Source organism: Rosa rugosa, chromosome 6, assembly GCF_958449725.1.
Source record: "Rosa rugosa chromosome 6, drRosRugo1.1, whole genome shotgun sequence".
NCBI classification, from domain to species: domain Eukaryota; kingdom Viridiplantae; phylum Streptophyta; class Magnoliopsida; order Rosales; family Rosaceae; genus Rosa; species Rosa rugosa.
Window position 1 is genome coordinate 25,039,998 of NC_084825.1, and position 21,875 is coordinate 25,061,872.

Sequence of the window (21,875 nt, forward strand, 5' to 3'; positions counted from 1 at the left end):
TAACAACTATGCCTCAAAAATATTAACGCTAATGGAGTCTGAAAGCACCTACTTGGAGCCTGAAAATGATGTAATCACGTTTTTGTTTTCTTTTCTTCAAGTTGGATTCTCTTGCTATATGAAAACATACATATGCATACAACATACCTATTAGAATTCTTCTCCAGGTCATTATCATAGAAATGAATATTGATTTCGTGAAGAACATATATCATAAGATCGAGTTGGAAGGCCCTTGTCTTTGCTTCTTGTATAATGGGTTTTGCCGAGCTCCCTGAGGAGGTCGATCCTTTAAGCTTGATTATGAGGATTTCTTGCATTCTTAAAAAAAGGAACAGCATGTAGGGTGAACAAAGCAAACTTAAAACAAAAAAAAATATATGTAGAATGAGAAGAGCATGTAGGAAAAATGGTATTTTGGGTGAATAAAGTGGTTCGTAGGGTGGTAATAACCGCATCCTTTGATAAATTGGGACGATGTTTTTCTATATAAATGTTGTTGGATGGACATTAACCAATGCTATTTTCAATAAAAGGAAACTTTCCTCCTCTACCGCCACCTTTTTTCAATTTGCCCGCACATTTTCAAATTCAATTAGTGATGTATTAATTGGAGAACGTATATTTAGTATTTAGTATTTAGGTATGTGTGAATAAAATTTCGATATTTGATATTGGTTTATTTGTTTTTTAAAAAAAGAAAAAAAAAAGAAAGGGAAAATCGAAAATAGTAAGATAGAAATAGAATTTCCGTCATACACTGTTTGGTACCAAATGGAGATGGGCAACGCCTGTTTCGCCTGAACCGCCTCCCGCCACCGCAAACACCTGATTGATTCCTCAAAACCTTCACTCAAAACCCTAAACACCTGATTCCTTGCTACCCACCAAACAAAAGAAAACCCAATGACTTCGCTGCTTCAGACAGCCTCCCTTTCCTCTCTTTCTTCTTCTCGCTCTCTTCTTCCTAACCCCTCTTCCCGCTCTCGAATCCCATTCCCTAAATGCATCGTAAGCTCTCTCTCTCTCTCTCTCTCTCTCGAATTTGAGTTCATTTCTCTGTTCCTTCAATACAATATGACTCTTGTTTGCTGTGGATTATGATTTTTAGAGGTGTAGTGTGGGGGAGCCTTTGAAATACGCGAATGGGAAGCCATGCATTCCACTCCTCAGGGATGAAATGCTGCCGAATTTTCTGACCAGGACAACGCAAGTCGTGAATGCAGCTAGCAAGAATGACACCAGGCTCCGGATATTTTCCGGAACTGCGAACCCGTCGCTTTCTCAGGTGTACATTTTGGCAAATTTTGTAGGTTTAAGTTAGTTGAAGTGGAATTATCGAGCTAATATTGGTATAGAATATCTGTGGTTTCTGTTTGATTAGTGAGAACTTGTTTATAGTTTTGAGTTTTTGCGTGTGCTTGTATGATTTCGGAGTTACCAGAGGTCTACGGGTATTGTGACTTGTGAGTGATAACTCTACTGATAAAATCGGGCTAGGTAGATTAGAGTGTGGGATATGCAAGTTAAACATCAGATGCAGTCGTTAATGAACAGAGACTATTCAAGTTAAAGATCAGGTGCTGGACCAAGTGAGACTTACGTGGGATGAAGTAATACGATAAGATCTATAAAAATAGGTATGATGCGAGGTACAAGACCTAATACAGCAGATAGAATGTATGATAGAAAGGGCAAGGATGATTTTGGTGATTATGTGATTTCGATATCTTTGTATATAGATTTGTTACAGGTGTATGTAGAAAGGGGAGAGTGATTTGAGAATTGGGGTTCATCCTGTTTTTTTTTTTTTTGATTTCATTTTTCTTTGTTGACGGTTTGTAGTCGGCAACTGACTTTGTTAATTTTCCCCTTTTTTTTTTTTTTGGTGGAGAAATGGGAAGCAAGTAAATTGTGGCAGGCCCAAATTTTTTATATTTTATTTTGTTAGGATCTGTGGAGGTCACACTTGCACCAAGAAAAGAAACAAAAGGTGATTATCTCATATGGGAAATTGTGGCAGTTCCAAATCAAATCTATGAGTCATTTGCATACTATTAGATCACTATAGTATTTGAGACTAAACTGACTCTCTTATTTGTCCTTTTTTTTTTCCCGAGGAGAAGCAGGATTTTATTAAGCACAATTGTTGAAAGGAGTTCTGTTCTGATGTAGTTTCCTGCTTTATCCAATTTGGTTTTCACTGTGTTAATTTTGTTAGCTTGAATGACAAAACCTAGTTGGGATTAAGGGCTCAAGAATAATAATAATAATAAGATCAGAAATAAGAATTAGTTGAAACTAAGATAGCTAGTGTAGTTGTTCATATTTTGATTATTGATGCCAGCTAGTTAAACTTTGAGATGTAGGGGAGATGAGAGTGCTGATATGGATGATCCAAGTTTCCAACGTTGTACTAGATTGGAATGTAGAATAAGAATTCATGTGGCCGAATTCTATATACAGGGATTTGGTTTTAGTATAATGTAGATTAATGGAATAGGCAGAAGAGTGATTTCTGAATACTCTTCTTTTTCATTGAATGCAGAAATGCTGTTGGTTAATTGAGTTTTTGTCCTTTTTACTGTAGCTTCATTCTGTTACATGAATGTTTGGTGCCTTTGTATGTCCTTTGTCTGAGAATGGATCTGAATTTCTGATGTTTCTATAGAATATACAACTAAAACATGATATTCATTGACATCACCTCTTTGTCTTCTGGTGTGGATATGTTTAGAAAAGCTTCTACTAGGAGTATTATTTCCAAGAAAAAGCTTTCCATCCTGAAAATTTTCCTCAGAATACCTAATGCTGTTTGGTAGATATTAGAATTTTCTCTCTATAGAAATTCTTCTTGATTGTGTTCTTAGCTAGGTTACTTGACATGAGGGATGATGTTTGCTGCCCTTCTCATTGGTTTTTAAAGAAAACATGTTGAACATAGACTAAAGAAGTGCTATATGTCCTAGGTAGTTTTCCATTTAAGCAAACATTAGAAATTTTTTTTATTCAAAAGACTTTTCCCTGGAATTGTTTTCTGCCAAAGCAAAAGGACCATAGTATGTGCATATTAACCACTTTGAATGCACTGTTTTTGATGTAGTCTTGTGTTTTTGATAGGAAATTGCATGCTACATGGGTCTGGAACTTGGAAAGATTAAGATAAAGCGGTTTGCTGATGGAGAGATATATGTTCAGTTGCAAGAAAGTGTCAGAGGGTGTGATGTATATCTTGTGCAACCAACATGTCCTCCTGCAAATGAGAATCTAATGGAGCTTCTGATAATGATTGATGCATGTCGAAGGGCGTCAGCCAAGAACATTACTGCTGTGATTCCATATTTTGGATATGCCAGGGCTGATAGAAAGGTAAACTAATAGAGTGAGCAACGAATCTGGAAATTGTTTTCATATGTGGTGCATAGCTTGACAATCACAAGTTCCAGAGCTTTGGTAATGATTGATGACTGTACCAGTGTGCCCTAGTATAATTTTGACTAATATATATTGAGATGCAGAGTTATTCATTACATGTTATCCCTGGGCCTGAATTAATTGTCTTCATTTTATCCACTGGTAGATTGGGGGCTTAAAATCATACAACAAATTGGTATTGGACTTAGTATTTTAACGTGTATAACATGAAATTGATTCCTCATTTCTCTGTTTATAAATATACTACCTTCATCTGGCTTTCTCGCCTCCTCCATAGTATGTGTGATCAAACCAATGTTAATTTGAAGTTAGAGAATTATGTATTTATATAGTCCCCTTCGTTGGTATCTGTTTCTCTGAGAAGTAAAATGGGTAGCATTGTTGGTGCCACCCTGAACCTGAAGGGTTAGATCCCCATTTTAAAATAATTCTTGCTACAATTTAGCAAAACCAGAAATGGTTTGACCATTTAATTATCTTATTTCTATTAAAGTTGTGTGATCATTTGATTACGAATATGGTTATCTTAGTGTTTAAACACTGTTCATCTATTTATTAGGTGATGTTTACATGGCTAAACGGTTTTTGATTTGGCTGATATATGATGCCTTTTTGTTCTCATAAAAAGAAAAAAAAAAGGAAAAAAAAGGGATCCCTCCTTATAAGTTTTCTTTTTAACAATATATATGTAGATTTATCCTTATAGGGGGAAACATAAGTTGAATTCCTCAAATGGAGTCTTTTAGTTCATTAAGAAACTTCTCAACGCTAGCAGTAAGATTGCTGTTGAACATCATATTTACAAGTTTAGTCAGTAAATCGTTGGTTTACCTACTTGGATTTGAAATCATAAAAATTTATCACTTTATCTCAGATAGTAGCTTGTACAATGTTCTCTGTGGTAGATTACTAAATCCTGTATGAGTTATCTGATTCCAAGTTCAAATTTCTTTTGATTATCAACTTTAAGCACTGTTTGTTTCAGACTCAAGGGCGTGAATCTATTGCTGCCAAACTTGTTGCAAATTTAATCACTGAAGCAGGTGCAAATCGTGTTCTTGCGTGTGATCTTCATTCTGGTCAATCGATGGGATATTTTGATATTCCTGTGGATCATGTATATGGTCAGGTAACAATTCTGTAATACTTGGGGGCACTTCTGTTTCATAGTCCATGGATCAGGCTGTTCAACTCTTATAAGAATCTTCAGTCCTTTACTTGGCAACCTGGAATAATTCTGTGTGTGTGAATATTTTAAAGAGATTTTTTATACTATTAATAAAATTGTATGTATAAATCTTTTTGGAAATTACTGCTAGAATGTTATGGATAACATTGTAAATGTCTTTAGTTCTGATTTCTGTGCATCTCCTGCTTCAATGTACTTCACCTTTCGTAAAGGGAGATTATTTTTGTATGTGTCTGTCCACACAGTCCACTGCTGGAGTGGTTAAGGCACTATAAATGATTGCAGGATTCAAAAGATGGAATAAAGAAGAGCAAAGTATGTTTATTTAGGTTAGGCTTGAGCTCAGTAATCCCAAAATACGAGATTTAAATACCTCATACGTAAACCCTAAATGGCAATTGTACATTCTAAAACAATACACTCAGTAAGAAACACAAATGTGTTAACATACGAAGGAATAAATCTGCAGTGTGACCAAAGTTTATTGGACTATATATGGTATATTAGTTGTGAAACTTAGCTCCCCTTGGTCTCTTTGGCGCCTCTGTCCGGGATCAAATCTATGCTAGTTAGGGGTTAGGAACTTAGTATTGTGTCTTCCCCAGTGTCTAGTACTTTTCATAGGAAGTTTGTCTTTGCTTTTCTTTACATAGGATTTTGGCCTCCACTTTGTTGAATTTATTTAATGATTAGCAAATAACAAAAATCTACTATCTTCATATTATACATATGATTTTGGCAAAGGGAAAAAGGCCCAAACCCTTTGGGGATGTGGGGTGCTAGCTGTTTGGTGGGTGGTCTGGTTGGAAAGAAATAGAAGAATTTTTGAAAACTATGGAGGGTTGGAGAGGGAAGTCTTGTGGGAGAGAGTCAAATTCTGGGCATCCTTATGGGCTTCTATCTCTAAGGAATTTAAGGATTATAGTCTTTCTTCTATTATAAGCCCTAAAACTGTGATGGTACTATTAGTCGACATGCTAAGCCTTTTGCCTAGCTGTCCTTAGATCTTTAAAGCGGACTACTTGTCCGCCTCCATGTATTTTGTTTTTCTCTTTTTCAATAAAGAGTTGTTTCTTTTCAAAAAAAAATATTATACATATGATTAAATTTCCTTTCTGATTGTAAGCCTTGTTAATGATTTTTATTCTTCATTATGTTCAATCAGCCTGTGATACTTGATTACCTTGCCAGCAAGACTATCTGTTCTGATGATTTGGTAGTGGTCTCACCGGATGTTGGGGGTGTTGCTAGAGCCCGTGCTTTTGCGAAAAAGTTATCTGATGCTCCTCTGGCAATTGTTGATAAAAGACGTCATGGGCACAATGTCGCAGAGGTATGAACTATTTCACATGAGGCCGACAACTATTACAGAGTTACAGTTATGTCTTATGAATCTCACGATCTCACATTATCTTAAGTAGTACATGAGAGAAATTATTCTGAAATCTGATAACGTTGTCACATTCTGTATAAAGCTTGATAAACTGGTGACATTTAATGACCACATAATTTTCATGCTTTCTTACAGAAAAGGAACTTACAATACCATACTTTAAGCTTTATTATTATGGACAACTCCCAGTTTCTAAGCCATGCTATTTGTGATCCGTCTCAATAATTTTTCTCTGATAAACTAACCTTTTACTCTTCTTTTATTTTTTTATTTTTTTATCTCTTTCTACTTTTCTAGTCCAAGATAAGATGCTAAATTGCAATTATGCTTTAAACGTTTTCATCATAACTCATTAATATTTTAGGTAAAATTTTGCTGTTCTGTTCTCTGGCTCCTGTATGGTGATATTTCTTTTGACATTTGCAAAATATGCCAACTAATTATATAATCCTTTGTCCCTTCATCACCCCTTCCATGGAAGTCCATTATATTCTCTAACCTCCTAACCACGCTACTTGAAAGTCTATGTATAAGAAATGAATGAAGCTAGATGCTACTTACCAACTGAAGGAATGAAATTTTTCCTTAAGAAAACATACCTGACTATCCTGTTACTCTTTTCTCAAAGCAGTTCTCAAATAATAAATCAACAGAGACTACTCAATGGCCCAGAGAGCTCTAAAAGGACACTCACTTAGCAGTAGTCTGTAACTCAGGAGTTAGGACACATTCTCAAAATCAATCTCAAAAGCTATTAATATGTCTGAAAAAGTAAAGGGTTGTTTGGTAAGGCTATTTGAAATTATGAATGCAGCTAAGGGTTTCAAGCTCTGCATTTTCCAAAAAATCTCTCTCGATTTTCATAATGACACACTTTTCTGCTTCTGCTTCTTTTATTTATTTTTTCTTTTTTTGTTTTTTTCATCTTCCATTTATTTTCTGCCTTGATCTTTGAAGTCTAAAGCAATGGATTGTTATTAAAAAATATGCATTAGCTTTACTGTTTAGTCAAAACTCGTCTTCCTATTCATCAGTTCAAAGTCTAATGTCATCTATTTGCAGGTGATGAATTTGATAGGTGACGTGAAGGGAAAAGTAGCCGTCATGGTTGATGACATGATTGATACAGCTGGTTAGTTCGTACATACTATAATCTGTTGTATAAAATAGAACATAATAGTACCTTTAAAAAGATGTAATCAAATAAAATAGAACAGTAGATATCATCTTAAGCATTGCTTCTGTTTGTAAACTTATATTCTGGAAAAATCATAATCTACATAGTTAGATGAGAGAGGTGATAGAAAATTCATCATTAGGGGCATGCTCAAAAGAATTGTATATATATTTTGTCGAAGAAAAGAATGAGACTACAAGTACTAGAAACCATTGTAGGTATCTTAATCATGGATTTTTTCTGTGTACCCTGTTAAGGTACCAATATAACTGGTTTAAATTTCTTTATAGATATGACCTGAAAAGGACTTCCAACTGTATATAAGGATTGGAATTATCTTCCTTTTTCGTGGGGATATTTGATTTAAGTTCACACCCTTAATGCATCTTGATGGCATGGAGCAGTGGGTTATTCCTCATTTGGTAGTCTTTTAGGTGGGTTTATCTTGTCTTTTGTGCCTAATCCTACTCAAGGAATTTATCTGCCAGTTTGAAAATCAGATGCTAATGGCTGTTGTAACTGTTGTGACCACTCAATTTTCAGAGACTAGTGTGTAATGTACCTACAGTTAGGCCTTAGTATTCCTGGAAATCCAATTATTGATTTCCAATTTATATTTCTACCCAATTTATTGTAGGTTATTTTCCACTTTTATTGTATCATTCTGCTGTTTGATCGATAAAGGTGTCCATTTTTTTTTCCGCTGTCATTAGTGCAGTTAACTAAATTAATTGATTATACAAATGATCTTAACTCATTGCATGCAAACTTGTTCAATTTATGTTGTAATTTTGTTTGTGCGACATCTCCTTTGCCCATTATGTGACCATTTTAGCTACACTGACATACTATGATACTATTGCTTCACTATCATGGGTTTTGAATTCTTTGATGTTCTTATAATCATTTCATGTGTTCTTTATTAGTCTGTGCGGCTATATTCTTGCAATAAACTATTATTGTTTGCCTGGTGGGTTATAGGGACTATTTCCAAAGGTGCAGAGTTACTACATCAAGAGGGTGCCAGGGAAGTCTATGCGTGCAGTACACATGCTGTTTTTAGGTATGTGATATTTTAATAGTGCTTGAATGTCCACCTTCGTTCTTTTGGTATGACATATATAGAATATTTATTTAGCAGTCTGATCATTTATAGTTTCCACCAGAATAAACAATTGTTAGGTTTTTTTTTTTTTTTTTTTTTTTTTTCGTGCTTCATATTGAGTTGATCTTAAGAGGTCTCCCTTAATCGTAAAAGTATAGCTTGCTCATAAGTGGTGGTTCCAGGTTTGAATAGCAGAAGTAGTCTTGGTGATGTATATGTCATCCGAAGTTCCCAACCACTGATCCCACATAGTTCGGAGTGGGAACTTCAGTGGTTTAGAGTTAGATTAGAAACTTGGAATGCCTCCGTGGATGAATAGGAATTCTTTGACTGTAAAGATTTAAAATGTTTTGGTAAAAACTACTCTTAGCATCTTGCTTAGGAATTTATAGTTCAATTCCTAGCTCATTGAACATTACAGTTGTAGTAGTAGTTCAACCTGAGGTTCAACTAGTAGGGTTTGAGTAGGTGTGTTGGTGGTTATGGGCATCCTCTTTAGGAATTAGGATGCCCAATGAGCCCAATCTCACTTTGAAGGCCCTCTCAGCCTCTAAAATCGGCTGATTCCAACCTAAATTTGCTCAACATTTTCCCAATTGATTCTAGTTTGGTTTGACAAATAGGTAAGACTATCTGGATCCAGGGTCTTTACATGTACTTACTCTTTTCTTTTCTATGTTCCAAAATTCAAATGAGTCCATTTTGGTACTGTATAATATTACTTTGTATCTACCATGTGTTTTGAACCTACTAAATTACAAATTTCTGCATGGCTGCTGGCATATAGAAAAATCTATTCTAGAGATATGCTTCAGAAAAGCAGATCCTCAGCTTTATATCTCCCTATTTGGCATTTTCTGCAAAGAGGGGGTTAGAGTGTTGATCATACGCCTTTGCACTAAAGTAAGGGGCTGAGGTTGAAGTGCTATGGTGGTGTAGAGTGTTTTTGGAAATTGATTTCTTCAGAATATCAGGGAATTCCATTTCTGTAATTTATTCAGGTTAGTGGGCTGTTCTCAGTTAGGAATTCTCTTTGGTGTATTTGGGATTAAGCTGTGACTGTTAGATTTACTTTGAAAGGATTCCTCTGCAAACTGTTTACTTTTAAAATTTAATAAATTCTGTTTCTCATAATTGTACAACGTCATTTTTGTGCATTGTTTTTTCATATCACATTTTGGAATAAGTTGCACGGACTAGGACTCATACGGTTGGTGTGGCTTTGGCCAAAAAACTTTTTCTCTTTGTTTGCTGAGGATATTTTGGGGTATGTGGGGCAATGCTATACGGTTGGTGTGGCTTTGGCCAAAAAACTTTTTCTCTTTGTTTGCTGAGGATATTTTGGGGTATGTGGGGCAATGCTATACTGTTACAATTCTGCAGTGTAGAACTGTGGACCTCTATATGGTCTGTTGTAAAGAAAGAAATTTGATGATAGGGTTGAGAAGATAAATTTGGTTGCGACAGAATAAGTCCAACTTCTCTTTGGCATCATGGTCTAGGTTTATGGATATTTCCTTCAGTGTAATTTATATTATTCTTATTTTTAGGGTTTTGAGTTGATGGTAACTTGATTCTTCTGGGTTAAGATTAGTTGGTTCTGCTTGGGTAGATTTCTTTCTTTCATCCATCTTTCTTTCCTCTAGAAAAGATTGATTCTATATTTTGATAGTAGCTCAAGAAATCACTTCAATAGTCATCAGTTTTTTCCGTGCCCTTGCTATGTTTTGGTCAATACTTATTTTGATGGAGGTCTGGAAGTGACCATTCAGTTTTTTGTTAGAATAGCTGTGGAGTTTATGTCCGCACTAAACATGCCTACAGTATTTATAACTCTTTTTGTACTAAAAAAGAATCAATAGAACTATCCCAGCTGCATCTATAATATAAATGCAGTTTTGGTATCTTACAGTCAATTTTAGTTGACTGACATCTCATGGAAAGGAATGAGTTTCTTTTTTTTTGTTTTGAAATATAGGAATGAGTTTCTTGGTAAACCCTTTATTTGGTAGTTACCTCTTTGCTGAGTTAATATAATTATGACATTCCCCAAAAAGAATTTCTAATTATGACTTTGGTTTTTTATTTTTGAAGCCATGGTTACAGTTTGCAGTTGGAGACCAGCATCACTTTTTCCGAATTTTTTTTTTTTGGACTATAAAAATGTAATAGTTATGCTTATTATTTATTTGTATATTTACTTTCATCTTTTCTTTTTTGCAGTCCTCCTGCCATAGAGAGGCTGTCAAGCGGTTTGTTCCAAGAGGTGATCATAACAAATACTATTCCAGTGTCTGAGCAGAACTATTTTCCCCAGCTAACTGTCCTGTCAGTGGCAAATCTTCTGGGAGAGACCATATGGCGTGTACATGATGACTGTTCTGTGAGTAGCATATTTCAGTAAAATTGGCTTCATATGATTAGGAATGAAGCTAGTTCATTCTACCCTGTTACATCAAACAAATTCAATTCTTTTTTTTATTCAATTGTATATGGTTGGCTTTTATAAAGCCCTATACTCCATTCAACTGGTGAAATGGATCCTGTTGAAATAGAAACACCTATATGAAGCCACCTCCATTCTTCAGTGTATATCATCTTCTTCTTCTCCTTTTTTCCCCTCTTTGTCAATTCCATGTTTTCAACCATCCGATTGTAGCTCTCTATACTTCTTTTGAACATGATAATGTTTACACCTTTTATTATTTCCTAAAGAAAACAAGCGCTGAGAGTTTATTCGTTTTGTATTTGTCAGGGTGGCTTTGAACCCTATTCCACCTTGGGCATTGATTGATCAATTCATGTTCGTGGTCTCCCTCCCAGCTTCCATTACCGTCGAAGAGCTACCTTGTCTGGCACATGTTTGTTAATAGAAAAACACCTTTTTTTGTTTTTTTTTTCAAAACTTTGCATAATCTGAGGTTCATATGCTTGAATTGAATTACATCTAGGACTAATGGTATCGCATTTCCCTTACTCCCTTTTTGAGCAAGTGGTTGGTGAATTGTATTCTATATCTACATAAACAGCAAAACTGTATTCTGATTCTCCAATTTCCCTATTATACTATGCTCGTGTTTCGTTTTGCCCCGAATTAAAGAACTTCTACTTCATTACTATTCTTGAAACAGATCATTGGATTCATTCATAGGAGGGGTATCAAGTACCTCTAATCAATGGATTCATTATTTAAAATATTCTACCAATTTTGGTATCATTTCAGTAACTGGTACTGTACCAACTCTAAAGCATCGGCTCTTTTGGAACGCAAACAACAATAAACCGCATTGACAAAAGTAATTCACTAAAGCAAAAACTATTTGGTCAAGTTCGGTTGATTAGAGTGTGCAAGTTGCCGTTGGCCAAAACTAGCTTGAACGAGTGCATGCATTAAGCAAGGCTATCATTTAAGCAATTTCACTTGCAAAATTTAGCTGATTAGTGCATGCATTTTTCATTTTTCAGTAGAAATGACAACAACTTACGGTGTTGGTTATTTAAAGTTTAAGCAAGCCACAACTCACTAATGATTGGTGCATGCATTGAGGCGGACGATAATACAATATGTATTATAATTTTCTTTTGTCTTCGTTATTTTTCTTATAAAAAACATATTCATAATGATCCACTTTTAAGGTGGTGGCGGAGCCAATTAAGGCCTTGAGGGGTTGTGATCCCCACTAATTGTTGTATTTAATTTACATTTTGTAGAGGCACTCTTGATCATGGTTGTATGGCAGTGAAATCATCATGGCCGAGCCCAAAATCTTGTCTCCTTTGTCTGAGTTAGCGAAGACTAGGCTTAGCAAACTTCGAAGGACCTGAGAATTCTAGGAAGCCTGCTGTTGTGTTTTTCCCAGCAGCTCTTTGCATATTCATGGCAGTGAATTGAACATTCTAAAAGAGGCTTGATAAGATGCGTGTGGCGTGAGAGCTAGAAAAGTGTGAGTTTCAGAAGAAGAGATCCTAGTAGTGTTGTATACTTGTTGAGGTATATGAGATAAGGAGTTTGGACATAAGATGATTTGGAAAGGCTGGAAAACTATGGATGGATTTGGGAGAAAGGAAGCATGGGAGAAGAAGAGTGCTAGAGAGCTTGCTAATGTCCTCCATTTTGATCCCTTTCTTGGTTAATAACAGCTATTTATATGCAATTCCAGCAGTTAAAGGAATCTCGGTTGAAGGTCTGTACTGCTAGGTAAAGAGATGGCTTGGGTTAAAAGCGTGTACTGGATTTTGTATTGCCTCTTGGTCTGTTAGGTTTTGTCTAAAGGTGATTGTAGAACAGGTTTGGCAGATTTTCTGCCGTGATTTAGGCAGGATTTGCTGCTGTGATTTAGTCATCGTTGTTACACATGTACGGGTAAAATCATTGTAGTGTAAAAAGGATGCTTGGTTGTTTGGTTAGAGATTATAAGAGAATTATTGGTAAAGAGAGTTGTTGTTTATGATTGATAAATAAGGCTTGGCAATTTGGGTTATCTCTTCTTCACTTACCCGTGTTAAGAGTTAGGCTGTTGGGCATGAATTTTGGTCCCAAGTCCAAAATTAACAACAAGCCTAAAGCTAATAACGGGCCTTACACAATTCCGTTACCTTCCACACCACACCCATTATTGTAAGCCCCAAATGTGTGAATGTGACTTGGGTCCATGTGCATGACAAAATGATTCGTGTGTAATTAACCTTTCTTTTTTATTGGGCTGCAATATGAATTAGGCCTGCGCTGTATTTTTGGGCATCAACACATATGAAATTATATCTAAAAGATGACTTTGTTCGTCTTGGGATGTTCTACAAAACCACTAAGTTTCACATCTCAATTCAACTTGAGAAAGAGGAATTTCAAATCTGAAGATTTCTGGCCACCGAACCTTTCGAGGATGTTTTGTAGAGCCTTGTGCGAGGAGGAATTTGACTAACAGCTAAATTAGCCTTTTCACTATGAGTGGACATTTGCTTTTTGAATTAAGTATGCATGCAGTACTATATTTCCAAGTATTAAATTTTCGTATTGATTTGTGATTTATTTACTATTGATCGGAATTTCATTGATATTATGTTTCCAATGGCATGGTTATAATTTTCGATGTTGGTTCAAATTTGACATTGAGTTTCTCTTCCGAATGTTAATATTGGCTTTGAGTTTATCTTGAGTTATTAGTCTTCATGGAGTTGATTTCACTATTTGATTTATAGAGAATTTATCTCCGGAAGTTAAGATTTAAATCTTATGAGAGTAATGAGTTTTGATTTATGAATTAGAGGAGGTAAATTATGTTAAAGCATGCATGCATTATCTGGTTGGCAGTAGTACCCTCCAGATAATAGTCTAGTCGACAATATTCTGGTCAGCAATACCCTCCAAAATATATATTCGGTCAGCAGAATCCTCCGATGCGTCATCTAGTCGGCAATACCCTCTACCGATCGCCTCCTTGTATTCTGGTCGGCAGTACCCTTCGATGTCTCACCTGGTTGGCAGTACCCTCTGGGTTGCATGAGATGACTAGTCAACAGTACCCTATAGTCATCGCATGTTTAGTCATGTGAGTATTTTAGATGAGATGATGAGTTATTGAGATTTTGAGATTTCTGAAATGATTATGAGATACTCGTATTTTAAATCAGTTGATTTATAGTATGTTTTGAATTATCAGTACCAGAGAGTTTACAACATGTTTTGAGATTTCAGTACCAGAGGATGATTAAAAATATTTTCACGAAACTCATACTGCATGTTTGGTTTTTATATGAAAACAAATTTGGGAAAGCATTTTATTTCCTTGAAATTATTTATTTTTCATGCACTCACTCTAACAGTTTTAAATGCTTTTCCCTAGGCTAGCTTTTTGTTTTTTCGTGCCTAGTTTACAAATTAGTTGAGGTCGAGCAGGGGTAGACCTTGACGCATAGTGTCCACCACCTTCATTTCTGTTATAGGTTACATGTTTAACCTACTTGTATCTTATTTCAGTTCCTGGTCTAAACTGCTCTAATTGTCAAATCTATTTGTATTGACAAATTAAGATTCGAGATTTGTCTTTAAGATTTCTTTTACATTACTTTGTGGGAGTTGAAGGCTGATGAGAGCAGGTAGGCTCGTTGGAGTTGAAATTGTGTTTGAGAATTCTAAAGGGGTTTAATGTTATCACAGTTTGGGTAGTTCACTTTTAGGGTAGATTTTGCCAAATTTTTGATAGAGTTATCCTTAAAGTGGGTCCCCGCAGGGTCACTTTGGATTTCAGGAAGAAGTTCGGAGCAGGTCTTGTGAGGAGGAATCTATCACAGGGGCTACACTTTAGGTGGCTAACCCTAGTATTCAGGTGTGAGACAGGAACCCTCATCTGAGTTGGTTAGGGTTGAGAAACGGTCCAAGATGGAGATAGTGCCAGTTTTTGTCCCTTTAGAGGTGGATGATGGTTTCGGTTTACCAAATCGAAATGGTGTTATTCACATTTCTCCCTAAGAAGAAGATAGGCTGACCGAAAGGAAGCAAAAACAAGTACAAGACAAAAGGCCCCAACCCCTAAGAAGACTAGGTTTCCTCGTGTGCATGGGGCGGAGATGTGGCTATTAGAGAGTTGGACCAAGCGGGTCAGGTGGCTATTAACCCTATTTTGGAGGAACATGTAATGGAAGAAGTAGCTAAGGGTGGTAAATTTCTGCGTTTGGAGAATGCACCGGCTTCAACTAATGAAAAAATGTGACGTAATTAGCGTTCTTGTCATCTATGTCATTTAAATAAGGGAAAATTACTGGTCCCCCCTTTAACTTTTGGTGCGTCGACAGTTTAGTCCCTGTTATTCTAATTTTAACAGATAACTCCCCAAACATTCAAATTTCACACAATTTGATCCAAAATTACCATTTTACCCCTCACTTATTTTTTTTTGTTTTTTTTTTTTATTCTTCTCTCTCTCTCTCTTTTATACATATGTATATATATGTGTGTGTGTGTATGTATATATATATTTTATTCTTCTCTCTCTCTTTATATATATATGTATGTGTGTGTGTGTGTGAGTATATATGTATGTATGTATGTATGTATGTATGTATGTATGTATGTATGTATATATGTATGTATATGTGTGTGTATATTTTTATTCTTCTCTCTCTCTTTTTATATATATTTATATGTATATATGTGTGTGTGTACATATACATATGCAGATATATACATACACATATGCATATATATATATATATATATGTATACATATATATCTAATGTGTTTATGTATTTGGTAAGTCTATATACTATGTTTATGTTTCATATTATAAAAAAAATTCACAACTTTTATATATCTAATGTGTGTGTGTGTGTGTGTATATATATATATATATATGTATGTATATGTATATGTATATGTAGATATATAAATATATGTATAATTTTATACATATGTGTGTGTGTGTATATAATGTATATGTGTGTGTACACAAAACTATGGTTTTCTCGCTAAAAGTCTTTGTTCTACGAGGAACCATTTCCTCATTAAAAGAAATAATTAGCGAGGAAATAAACCTTTCCTCGTTATTAGTTTGGCGGATGAGTAAGACCCGCCAAATTCATTTGTGACAAAACTATGGTTTCCTCGCTAAAAATTTATGTTCTACGAGGAATCATTTCCTCGTTAAAAGAAACAATTAGCGAGGAAATAACACTTTCCTTGTTATTAGTTTGGTGGAAAATTAAGTATGATCTGTCACGTTTAACGGCGACAAAACTATGGTTTCCTCACTAAAAGTTTGTGTTCTAAGAGAAACCATTTCCTTGTCAAAAGAAGCGATTAGCGAGGAAATAACTGTTATCATTGTTATTAGTTCGGAAAATTGGGTAAGATTGTCCAAATTGAATGGCGAAGAAAAGGGAAAATTTGAGATGAAGAAATAGGTTGACCTATGATAAATAAATAATTAAGTATTTAAACAATTTTATACTTCAAATAAGATTACCAATGAACGATATGTGCTAGGTGTTTATATTTGTCATATTCATTTTTCTTTTTCCTTTTCCTTTTTTAGTGTGGAATGCACTATTGACATTTTTGATTTCATAATCATTAAAATTTACACAAGTATTATTCATATTTTTGCTTTAAAAGTATGATCAAATATCATGGACCTCTTTAAAATCGTAAGGCGGTATTATATGAATGATTTCATAGTTACTAAACAAGTTAGTGAAAATCGATTATCCTTCAGAATACTAATTTGATATGTTCATTTGTAAACATTAGTATGAATGACTCGTTTTTGCTCCCGATTTTATAATTGAGTTTCCCTTTACTACATCTCTCCTACAGTCCTACTTAAGAATCACTGCATCATACATGGCATGAGTTTATATTTCTTACCTCGATAATATGACAATGACTCATGATGTGTATCATATTTTGTATATACATGGATAATGTCGTTCAATAATGGATGTCTTTCTTGTTCAATTTGCTGGATCACATGTGGAACACACTAGGTAATAGAACTTTAACAATGCAAACTTCAATTTAAGGGATCATAAATAGAACACACTATGCAAAATGTGACTGATTTAACTATTCAGTTATAAATTATGATAAAAAATATTCAAATAAAAAACCATTAAGCTATTCACAATCATAAACTTATTGATCCTATAACCTAACCCCTAACCCCTAACCCCTAACCCCTAAATCTATTTTTATTTTTGTAAACAGCATACTAAAGAATTAGAGAAAAAGGAAGAGAAAAGATAATAGAGAAGCGGGATAGTGATGATCGAAGGCGGGCAGTGAAAAAAAGAAGCGCTAATCCAAATTTACAAAAAAAAAAAAAAAAAAAAAACGAAGATAAAATACTCTAAAGGGTAATAGGATGTCGCCCTTTTCTCTCTCTGCCGTTCTCCTCTCATAGTCTCATGAAGCTCCGTCTCCGTCTCTGAGGCTCCCTCTTTGGGTCTACCATCTTTGAAGCTCTCATCTCAGTAAGATTAGATTCATCTTTCTTCTTCCTTGTATATCATTCTTGTAGAGCTTGATTAATCAATGTCGATCTTTTATTTTCTGCTAAATTAGATGTTATAGTTTATATAATTTGGGGTAATTTCAATTAAACGCTCTCTAATTGAATCCCAATTTGATTTGAACTTAACCTATGTTTTGATTATCTTGTGAGTCCAGGACAAGGAGTTGTTGATACCAGGTCAATTCAATCTTTTCTGTCGCTGCGCTACCAATTGCTGGGTTCGAATTGGGTCTATGCTACCATATTTTGGTTCCACGTTTCAAGTTGGGGTCTCAACTTCTACTAGGTCAATTCGCATTCTCACTCTCTAATTTGGTGCCTGCATTTTGTGATTTCTGATTTTGGTGTGGTTTGGGATTCTGGGATTTTGGTGGGTTAAATCTCAGTGACTAATGATAATTGGGCTGTGGTATTCTTCTTCATGAATGAAACAGATTATGCAAAGGGAAATGCAGGACAAGTTTCCTCATATACTGTGAGTCCAGTGCTCATTCTTATATTGACTATTCTGTCATTCTTATATTAACTATTCTGTCATCTTCCTTTAACAAAATATATTGTCCTCTTTAAAATGTCGTGAGGGTCACTTTTCTCCTTTTCAATACCTAAGCAATGGAAACTTTGTTGCCTACCTTCTACTCTGCTAAGTATGCATTGTGTATGAAGTGAATTATATTTGAATCCTGAACCTTGTTATTTATCAAATTTATAGATACAGTCATTGTTAGAGTCTATGAAACAAGGTTGGATCTTTTGAGAGCTGTAATTGTTGGAGCTAAGGGTACTCCTTTCCATGATGGTATCTTTTTCTTTGATGTTTCCTTCCCCAGTGGGTACCCCAATGTGCCGCCGGTATGTAATTGTTGTTTTTCTGGCTTGAAATATATATACTTAAATCATGGGTCTGACATGGTCTTTTTCTGCTATTGATATGTGAGCAATCAATAGCTAATCTTATGACCTTTTTAATCATTAGGTAGGAGCTTTAGCACCTGCAAGACCATTTGCTTTCATTAAATTCAGTAGGTCTACTACCATAATTTATCCTCTTTCATATTATATGTGGAATTCTGTAGGTTTGCCTTACGTTTTGGTGCTTTTTTTTTTCTGAGTTTGATTTCCTTTTACTTTTTCTGTTTGGGACTGTAAGTTATTTTTGTTAGCTTCTAAAGGGAAGGTTTTGGCTTATGTCTAAGTGATAAAATAGCTCCCAAATTTCAATTTTGCAGAGGTCAGTCAAATGTCCAGTCCTTTAACATCAGAGTATGCTGATAAAGCGAGAGACTTGAATTGACAGGTTAGTGTTACAGATTAGTCTTATTTGATTTGTATATGATACAAAGTAGTTTATACTAATTTCATAGGTGAGATCGATATTATAGATTGGAATTGTTCTGGATTGTTATGTCTAATATGATTTCCATGGTACCTGTATGAACAATGTTGCATGCAAGCTCTCCAGTACTATACTCTTTGTTTCAGTTTCAAATCACGTTGTACGGTTTTAGTGTTTTATGGTGGCATACCGGTGGATGAGGCATTACATGACAGTGGCTATAGTTAAAGCCCAATCCTGATAGAAGTGCAAAAGGCACAGTCATTGAGGCCGCTCTTGATAAATCTAGAGGACCTTTAGTTACACTTATCGTGCAAAATGGAACCATTAGAAAGGGGGACATAGTAGTTTGTGGAGAAGCCTTTGGAAAGGTTGGTTGATTACTCCGGGTTTTTGATGTAATCATATGTAATGTTGATAGAAGATGAAATCCTCATTTATATTACTTGTCATTTGGGTTCACAGGTCTTAACAGCTTCTAGCTTAAGAGCTCTTGGGTATGCTGGTGAAGTAGAAGGGATTGGTCATGTTGTGGCCTTAGACAATGATTAAGGTAATTCTCAGATTCTCTGCCTGATAACCTTTTAGAAGTATTTGTGCACCACTGTATCTTTCCTGTAACTATTCTATGAAACTACTAATGTGGTTTTAGTAAGTGCACCATACTTGAACTTTGATTACGAGTAAGTATGGTAATATTCCATAAATCCCCAGTCTCTAAAATTATATTCATGAGTTCGTGGAATGTGGTTTTCCAATATCCTGGTCATTGAACTCTTGTGAAGGTTGAGGGTTCCAGCATTCCTTATCATTTAAAATACATGTGACTTCATTTATAAGAGTCCTTTTGGTGATATTGTGAACTTTTTGGCTTTGTGAACTTTTTGTATTGTCGTTGACTCGTATCAATTTGGCTGCAATCGTTATTTTTAACATGTGTGTTAATGATTGACTTGTTTGTTATGATATTTAAAGCACACTCCACACTGATTGTAGGAACAAGAATCACATACTAGGATGATTTATTGCTTGTAGTCTTGTAGATAATTAGGGGAGCTTGCACTGGAAGGAGCTCATTATTTGACAACAGGGGAGCTCGTTAGTCTCAGTGAGCAGCAGCTTGTGGACTGTGATCATGAGGAAGTGAGAGGCTTGTCTTGTTAAGCTTTCTTGAATAATAGCTAAAGCTGCTAGTATATGCTTTTGCCTTTGAAATAGGTTTGGATCTTTTCCTTCAAGTCTGTCAGAATAATGAACTACCAAGAGCGTTTTGTACTGTAAACCATATGTAAACCATTTTGCTGCAATATAAGTTTCTTCTGTTCCAAAATCTTTTGTTCTTTTATTTCCGTTATTATTTTGTTGATTGTTTGACTAGTTTTGAATAAGAATCCTCTTTGTAGAATGAAATAACATGTAACTGCCGACATGTCATATCGTAATAAGCAGACAACTGTAACAAAAAGAATATTTCCTCGCTATAGACTAAAATTTAATATTGACAAAAATGAATTTTCTCACTATAAACTTCAGTTCTTACATTGACGGAAAAAACATTCCTTGTTGATTATTTTCAGCGAGAAAACTTTCTCGCTAAAAGGATACATATAATATATGAAACAAAATTTAGTCGCTAATAACGGTTTAGAGAGAGGAAAAACTTCCTCGCCTAAAGCTATTTATAACGACGGAAATATTTTGGTCGCAAAAACAGTAGTTTAAATTATTTATAATTTTTTATTTACTAATTATAATTAGCGACGAAATTAAGTTTGTCAAAAAATATATTTAACGACTATTTTCTAATCCCCGAAATTTTTTAACGAGGTAAAAGTTTGAGTTTGGGTGAGGAAAAATATTGTCGCCAAAGATTAACAGCAAGAAAAATTAATTTTCTCGCGAAAAAGGTTTGGCGAGGATATAGTTTTTTTGTCGCTGAAGCTTTCCTTGACGAGCTTTCTCCGACAAATTGAAGTCGAAAAAAATTTCCTCGCGAAAATACTACATCGAGGAAATGTCGGTTTTCAGCGAGGAACAAGTTCCTCGCAAATGAGGTTTTTTGTTGTAGTGTGTGTGTGTGTGTGTATATATATATATATATGTATGTATGTATGTATGTATGTATGTATGTATGTATATGTAGATATATGTATATATGTGTGTGTGTGAAAAAAGGAAGTGAGGGGTAAAATGGTAATTTTGGATCAAATTGTGTGAAATTTGAATGTTTGGGGAGTTATCTGTTAAAATTGGAATAACAGGAACTGAACTGTTGACGCACCAAAAGTTAAAGGGGGGACCAGTAATTTCCCCTTTAAATAATTTCATGGATGATTTTGAATTATTTTTCGATGTGCTTAATTGTCTCTAAAATGTGGAATTGTTTAGGTAATGATTTTTCTGTCAGCCTCACTGGAGTAAATCGTTATGTATTAGTTTGTTGATCAATAAAAGAGCTGTCATATTGCTTAAATTTTTTTTTACTAATTTATTATACATTCCAAATTGTAAATAGATACAGCCAAATGATGATAATTGGAGTTAATAGAATTTTAATAAAGTTGTAGATTCCATCATTTCAAAATGTTCGAAGTAAAATTTATAATTGTCTCTTCCAAACACAGCGTAAGGGTTTAGGAGCAGTAAATCTAAAGTCTTTTCTACCAAAACAAGAAGAGCAGTAAATCTGTCTGACAACCTAGAACAACCATGCATGACATCCAGTGCACCCACCAGTGATGGCTCGATAAACAAAAAAAAACTAAAAGACCTGGACGGTATATAAAAAATATAGAGTTCCCGATACATACTATGACATCCTGTGAAAACTTATACTTGAATTTTGTGGTTATTTATACTAATTATAGTTTTTTTTAGGGGAAAAGGTCAAACTTTATTGGGAAGTTTGAAATAAGTTACATATTACAAGCATCAGCTGCTAATACAGGCATGAGAAAGGGAGGAGCTGAAAAATAAAAAATTTCTTCAGAAATAGAACTTGAATAAGCTGCCATGAGGCGAGCAACTTTATTTGCATGCCTCTTTGTGTGAATAACCTTCAGACTAGTACGAGTATCCAGAATAGTACCCAAATCATCAAAAATACGACCCAATGATGAGGTGTTATGCCTATCTCTGTTAACCAACTGCTGGTGGACTACCTGTGAGTCGGTCTCCAAAATAGTTGGGAAGAAATCATGCTCCGCCACAAAACAAGCAGCCACACTTCAC

At 35.0% G+C, this 21,875-nt stretch overlaps 1 protein-coding gene and 1 long non-coding RNA gene across 13 annotated transcripts; both read left to right on the plus strand.

Moving 5' to 3' along the window:
• The first annotated feature begins 752 nt into the window (after nt 1–752).
• LOC133717451 (ribose-phosphate pyrophosphokinase 1-like) lies at nt 753–11,412 on the plus strand. 2 transcript variants are annotated; one of them, XR_009849630.1, is made up of 9 exons: nt 753–1,011; nt 1,112–1,288; nt 3,121–3,369; nt 4,421–4,564; nt 5,790–5,957; nt 7,080–7,149; nt 8,176–8,257; nt 10,523–10,888; nt 11,055–11,412. XR_009849630.1 is itself a non-coding variant. In XM_062144166.1 (9 exons), exons 1-9 carry the CDS (start codon nt 907–909, stop codon nt 11,091–11,093), a joined length of 1,194 nt encoding a protein of 397 aa, XP_062000150.1. In that variant the 5' UTR covers nt 753–906; the 3' UTR covers nt 11,094–11,412. The 2 variants fall into 2 exon arrangements, 1 of the variants encoding a protein (XP_062000150.1); XM_062144166.1 differs by having other exon boundaries at nt 10,523–10,682.
• Nucleotides 11,413–17,123: 5,711 nt separating this feature from the next.
• On the plus strand, nt 17,124–19,974 carry LOC133715278 (uncharacterized). 11 transcript variants are annotated; one of them, XR_009848987.1, is made up of 9 exons: nt 17,124–17,267; nt 17,464–17,594; nt 17,743–17,783; nt 18,021–18,160; nt 18,285–18,330; nt 18,538–18,605; nt 18,763–19,015; nt 19,110–19,197; nt 19,688–19,974. It is a non-coding gene; the product is annotated as an uncharacterized LOC133715278 (long non-coding RNA). The 11 variants fall into 11 exon arrangements; XR_009848985.1 differs by having other exon boundaries at nt 18,771–19,015; XR_009848988.1 differs by having other exon boundaries at nt 18,791–19,015.
• The last annotated feature ends 1,901 nt before the right edge of the window (nt 19,975–21,875 follow it).

Bases quoted from the DNA above. Each gene is read 5' to 3' on its own strand.
- LOC133717451 (XM_062144166.1), top strand. From the start codon at position 907: ATGACTTCGCTGCTTCAGACAGCCTCCCTTTCCTCTCTTTCTTCTTCT. The intron at 1,289-3,120 runs GTGTACATTTTG...TGTTTTTGATAG, and splicing joins CGAACCCGTCGCTTTCTCAG to GAAATTGCATGCTACATGGG. The intron at 7,150-8,175 runs GTTAGTTCGTAC...GGTGGGTTATAG, and splicing joins TGACATGATTGATACAGCTG to GGACTATTTCCAAAGGTGCA.